Source organism: Seriola lalandi, unplaced genomic scaffold (genome assembly GCF_002814215.2).
Source record: "Seriola lalandi dorsalis isolate HSWRI2012SDOR001 ecotype SW California unplaced genomic scaffold, Sedor1 jcf7180002054951, whole genome shotgun sequence".
NCBI classification, from domain to species: Eukaryota; Metazoa; Chordata; class Actinopteri; order Carangiformes; family Carangidae; genus Seriola; species Seriola lalandi.
In genome coordinates, this window is record NW_019525502.1 from 915227 (window position 1) to 921472 (window position 6246).

The 6246-nt window shown below is 38.2% G+C and overlaps 3 protein-coding genes across 3 annotated transcripts in view; all 3 read left to right on the forward strand.

Annotated features, from left to right (window-relative positions):
• Positions 1 to 6246, forward strand: part of LOC147817491 (uncharacterized) — a 75376-nt gene that overhangs the window by 30533 nt on the left and 38597 nt on the right.
• LOC111645428 (GTPase IMAP family member 8-like) overlaps positions 1 to 6246 on the forward strand; it is a gene marked incomplete at its 3' end in the record, with an annotated part of 61805 nt that overhangs the window by 29948 nt on the left and 25611 nt on the right. The gene's annotated exons all lie outside the window — the stretch shown is intronic.
• Positions 1 to 6246, forward strand: part of LOC147817495 (GTPase IMAP family member 8-like) — a 17598-nt gene that overhangs the window by 1054 nt on the left and 10298 nt on the right. Inside the window, exons 2-6 of the mRNA XM_087170514.1 lie at positions 1151 to 1205; positions 2768 to 2827; positions 3415 to 3474; positions 3650 to 4297; positions 4528 to 4575. Coding sequence (XP_087026640.1) covers positions 1166 to 1205; positions 2768 to 2827; positions 3415 to 3474; positions 3650 to 4297; positions 4528 to 4575 — 856 coding nt within the window. The 5' untranslated portion in view covers positions 1151 to 1165. The remainder of the gene's footprint in view (positions 1 to 1150; positions 1206 to 2767; positions 2828 to 3414; positions 3475 to 3649; positions 4298 to 4527; positions 4576 to 6246) is intronic.

Genomic DNA, 6246 nt, shown 5'->3' on the forward strand with positions numbered 1-6246 from the left:
GTTTCTAACTTTAGCCTTAAGTTTACAGTTTAGCTAACTAATGTTTTGTGTTTCTAACTTTAGCCTTAAGTTTACAGTTTAGCTAACTAATGTTTTGTGTTTCTAACTTTAGCCTTAAGTTTACAGTTTAGCTAACTAATGTTTTGTGTTTCTAACTTTAGCCTTAAGTTTACAGTTTAGCTAACTAATGTTTTGTGTTTCTAACTTTAGCCTTAAGGTACAGTTTAGCTAACTAATGTTTTGTGTTTCTAATTTTAGCCTTAAGTTTACAGTTTAGCTAACTAATGTTAGCTAGTTTTTCATTCTAAATGTAGCAAACACTGGTGTTAATTCATGAGCAGTGAGACAATAGAGGTTTTGGCTTTGACATCAATATAGAGTTTTTTATTTCATGTTAATAGTCTGTACTGTGGCTGTGGTGGTTTAATTAATCCTTTTTAATATTAGCTTGTATATTATATATTATTATATATTGTACTTTCGACTTCATAATATTTATCTGAAAGCTTTAGTTAATCAAGCAAGATACTCTAGGGACTGTAACACAAAAGTTGACCCTCCTGATTGCCACTGTATGATTCGCAATGTGATCCAAACACTTCTCTGAGCTGAAACATTGCCATTTTTGCTTTCGAATAAGAAGAAACCTTCCGAAAATAACAACGTCTATATTTGGAGGTGAATCCTGTCAGTTGTGAAAGATGCAGTTTGTCAGAGTTAACAGGTATGTTTGTTGTAGTTCAGACAGAAACCGACAGTGTTGGTACTGAAAACTCACCTGCTCTGTGCTGCAGGAAAGGCGCCCACTCAGAGTTAGCTGGAGGGCGGGTCACATGTTTGCATTATGGTGCTGGGTGCAGTCCATTATCACAGGGTAATAATTGGATTGTTTTATTCTCTCTATTATTGCATCCAGTGTCCCGTCTCCAATAAGTGTAGGATGTCAGGGGCCCCTTGGAGTGCAGTGCCCTTTTCTATTGAAACATGTGAAACATAGCCTAGAGAACATTTATTGATCACAGATCAGAGCCCACAGAGCTGAAACTCTCACTGTTTGTCCAAACACATTAACTAAACACTTGATAATGAGTTATGGCATCTGAGTATGTGAATAACAGAGAAGCTAAACTCTGGTTCCTCTTCCCTCCAGCTGATTTAGTCTCTGATGTTCTCAGCAGACGACAAGATGGCGGCTGCAGCACCAGGTGAGTCCAGTCAGACTTTATAACTCACTGTCTTCTCACACTGTCCTCATGTCACACACATCATAACAACACTTTGTCCTCAGACTGAAGTCTTGACAGGAAAATGTGTATAGAGGGACTTTTCTGTCACTAAGTAACTTTCCTCTGCTACTTCTGAAAGTTTTGTTTTAGTCTGAAGCATCATATTTTGTTTGATACTTGCAGTTGAAAGATTCTGTGAGTTCTGTGATCTGAACAACATGTCGAAACCTGTCGAGTTCTGCAAAGGCCTGAATCTGAGACCCAGACCAAGACAGTCTTTGGCCACTTTTACTCCTGTCATTTCAAGTGTCTCATACCTGGATAAAATCCAGGTGAGATTTAATACACTTCAGCTCTACTCCAGCCCAGAAGCGGGTGATAATGCACCTGAGGCTGTTTGGTTTGGTTAGGCTATAAATCAAAGACACCACAGTCACATGACTTTAGTGTCACCACCACTAAACTTCAACTTGTAGTTTAATTCAGCTCTGACCTCTTCTACTAAAGCCTTTCCTCTGACAGAGTTAGTGACAGTTTGTATAAACACAACAAGGCTGTAAAGGTGGACTGGTGAGTTAACCAGGCTGTAAAGGTGGACTGGTGAGTAGATTAGTTTTCATGTTCAAAATGATGACGTTTAACGTCCCTGACAGCCTCTGTCATCTCATGTAGACCCTCGTTAGCAACCGAGACATAAAAGCTTAAAGAAATCAGGACTGGAGTATTAACTGACGTGTTTTATTTTGTAGAATAAAATGTGACAATGTCTCAAGCTGGTGTTAAACACAGACTTTATTTCAAAAACACATTCAAACTAGAATAACCGTCTCACAGTTGTATGCATCATCATCATCATCATCATCATCATCATCATCATCATCATCATCTTGGTACTCACTGCTCTTTCACCTGTCAACCTGGAGAAAGCAGGTGGGTGGGGGAAAAGGCCCGATCCAGAGTAGATCAGTATCTAGAGTAGATGACCTTCAGCCCCAGTTTTACATGTTTTTTTATGTATGAAAATCAGGTTCAACAAAATAATAATCATAGCAGAGGATTTGTACAGAGTATACAATATGTCTGTAGAGGAACTTAAAACCCATGGGTGCTCAAAAGGGTGAAAGTGTATATCTATTTAAACATCGTGGGCACTGGATGGGAAAACAACAACTGCGACTGGTTTGATTTGTCGTTTTGCACAATTTCAGTTTTTACATTAAATGCTGATAATTTCAGTTTTTAAGGCTGAACAACTTGAAATTGTTATTAATGCCAAATAATAACAAGTACAAGCTGTTTTTACAGTTGTGCTTGAAGGGCTCACATGGACTGAGAGTGCTGGCAGTCAGAGCTGATCCAGGCCTGAAGCTTCTCACAACAACACAACCTGGACCTGGTATTTTTTCCAGACCTGCAGGTTCAAGTTTAGATGCTGACATCAACTGATGACCGCCACTGTTTTGTCATGATTGTGTACAGAACATTACTGGTCAGTATAAAGGGATTTATATCTGTGTTTGTGTTTTTCTGTATTTTTATAGATGATGATTATTCAAATCCCGTGAAGCGCAGCAGAAGCCCTGACTTTGGTCGTCCTTACTGTGAGTCAAACTGAATGAGAACCTTCAATAACATTTTATATATCATGGATAAAATAAGAAAACAAATTAAACCAAAATCAAACCAATGAACTTCATCAAGTAAAAAGTGAACATCAGTCCAGTAGAGTTACATCAAGTATTAAAATCTAAAAATCAAATCAAACTAAATTTATCTGGGGGTAAAGTAAGTAAAATAAAATGGTAACAATGATAATAATAATAACCCAGAACTGTCCCTGGTCTTGAGGAACATGGTTGTTTTTATCTGTGGAGGGAACACTGAGGTAAAAGCAGCCAAATATTCAGTGTAAATGTATTTTCAAAAGAGGTGAGTTATACCCGATAGTGATTTGGGTATTCAATGAATGTCACTTTATTTTTTTTAATTACCTTTGTCTTTCTTTATTTAATACAATATGATCAAGGAGAAAATATGCTCATAGCTGGTAAAATCATACTTGTCAGCAGACACTAATAGTCATTGCAAATTTGTCTGATGTCGTTGGTTGTATCCCAAACGTGTCCGTTAGAGAACAGATGTAGAAGACATAAAGAATGACCTTGTTTACTTCTGTTTTTTTTTACAGTTTCAGATAAGATAGAACCCAGGAAGCGCAGAAGCAGCATTGTAGGCCTGCCACCTAACAGTGAGTCTGAATTGTTTTTTTATTTTAAAATCTAATATTACAGCGTTTCATATGAGAAGCTGTCAAAGTGTAAGATTTAAGAAACTAAAAAAACTCATTGAAATCATTGTTGATATACTACATTATGTGTTGTAATAGCAAATATGCCAAATGATTTGAATCATTTTCTTTTCAGTGTCTGAGCTGAGGGTTGTTCTGCTGGGGAACAGCTGGTCTGAGAGGAGTTCAGTGGGGAACTTCATACTGGGAGAGACTGAGTTCAACACTGAGGAAGAACCAGACTGCTGTCAGAGATTCACAGGACATTTGAAGAAGAAAGAAATAGTTCTCATCAACACCCCAGATCTGCTGCATTACAACATCTCTGAACACAAACTGATAGAAAATGTGAGAAACTGTGTGAGTCTCTCTAATCCTGGACCTCATGTGTTCCTGCTGGTTCTACAGCCTGAAGACTTCACTGAGGAACAAAAACTGAAGCTCTGCAGAGTCCTTCAACTCTTCAGTGATCAATCATTTGATCATTCACTGGTTCTGATATCAACACCCAGAGAGGAGAGTTCAGGTTCCATTGAAAACTATATGCAACATCCACGATTAGGAGACATGATCAGAATATGTGAATACAGATTATTGTTACAGAAGAACCTTGAACTTGACGAGCTCTTAACACGCTTCAGCCAAATTGTAAAAGAGAACAACGGAGATCATGTGATCTGTGACGTGTTTGAGGACACAAAGTCTGACTTAACCAGCGGTCTTGGAAGCCTGAAACAAGGGGAAACGGACAGTGTCCGCTTGGATCCTTTTAGAGCAGCTGTTGGTAGGTTCAGGACCCATTTATTATAATGTGATGAATACAAATGATCCTTGATTAAGTTTGAACATTAAGTCAACTTAATATTATGGTTGACTCTTTCTGGTTTAAATGATTCTGGTATTCAGAAAAAAACTTTGGTGTCCACTGAGAGTGACTTAAAAATTCTCATCACATACAGTAAAACATCTGGATGAAGATGGCATCTTGTAATTGATGGTTTTGTCTTTTCACAGCAATCAAGTCACACACTCCTTCACCAGTGGAAAGTACAACCAACCAGAGTAAGTAGATGTGTATAAGAGACAGGTGTCTAGAAAACACTTAAAACACAAGTTTATGGCTGATATTGACCAGACTTTTATCACCAGATGCCCTTTTCACATTGATGAGATAAATCAAGTCTTTATCATTCAACAATGTCTTTGAGGGAGTGTTATGGAGGTTTCCCTGTGTTTTTACAGTTTGTTCTCATAGTTTTTTAGACTTTCTGAACATTATATGGTTCAAAGATACCTCTGCATCTGTGATTCGACTGTAGTCACTAGTTAACATCACTGACAAAGCAATCTGAACACAAAGTCCATTTGTTCTGGATCTTTTGATCGTATCACATGATCTTCATTGGTAGATGGAGTTGTCCTGGAATTTTTAAGGACTTTATTTGCTTAAACGTTTATATGGTGAGTCAACAAAGCAAGCAATCTCACCACAGGGTGAGGAACTTGAAGTGCTGAGTATAATGGGCATTTGAACAATACAACAAAGCAAACTCCATCTGCTGAGGATGATCATGTGATATAAACAAAAAAGTCCAGAACAGCAACTAAATGGACCTTGTAGTGAAATTGTTTTGTCAACAGCTGGTCCCATGAACAAGGCAGAACTTTCAACAAAGGTAGATTATAATTAAGTAGATATACTCAAGTACTATAAATATATTAAGTAAGTAGTAAGTATGTTATACCATATTGTAAGTATACTATAAGTACAATACTGAGGCACCTAACTTGAATATTTTAGTTTTCTTCCTACGTCTACTTCACTACTTTTAATAGGGAAATACTGTACTTCAGCTAATGGCAGGTGTCTGTTGAAATACTTTGCACCTCCCTTTGTCCAGGAGGTGGAGCTCTAGCATCAACTTCACTGCCTGTTGTAGGTCTATTTGTATTTGACTACAGTAAGGTTGTGCTGTGATTTTAATATTTTTATAATGTCTTCATTAAGTGGAGTTGGTTCATTGGTCCCCTCATGAACAGTATGTGGCGTTCGTGTTCACACTCCAGTCCAACCTGCTGTCCAGGTGAAACACCCCTAGAATCTGATTGGTCACCCCCAAAATGTCTGCCATGTCATTGGCTTTCCTGTCACTGTGGGTGAGGGTTTGGCTGCCAGCTTTGTTTCTGTGTCTGTCCCTCTTTACGTTTACAGCGAGGCTTGTTTTGTGAAGGCGGACTGCATCAGGTTCAAGCACCGGTACCCCAGACCAACAGCACGTTTGTAAATGGGTAAGTGAAAACAGTGTAAAGTACAAATAAATACAGTTATAAACTATTGTTTTTAGTAAACATTTTCATTTTAAAATTAACTGTAGTTAACGGAAAACTTAATTTGTTTAATCTTTTGTTTCATCCTTCCCACCCCTAACTCAATTTACTCAAACGTCCGGGGCGTGTTACAGAGAGAGTTCAGCTAGTAGGTAGTAACCGCTCAGTGCAAAGTTTAGCTTCACTATAGCCATGGGCGTAACCACGCATCCTTTGGGGGGGCCCCCCCCCCCCCAATACTGGGAAAATACCAATCTGTCCCCCCCAATATTATGAATAAATATGTTAAATATTCCCTCCTTTTATGAACCCTGGCTGTCAACTGACCCGTGTCTTGTTATTTCCGATTTATTTTCAATTTATTTCCGTTTGTTAAGGAAAACAAAAGTGTGTGACCACCCCCCT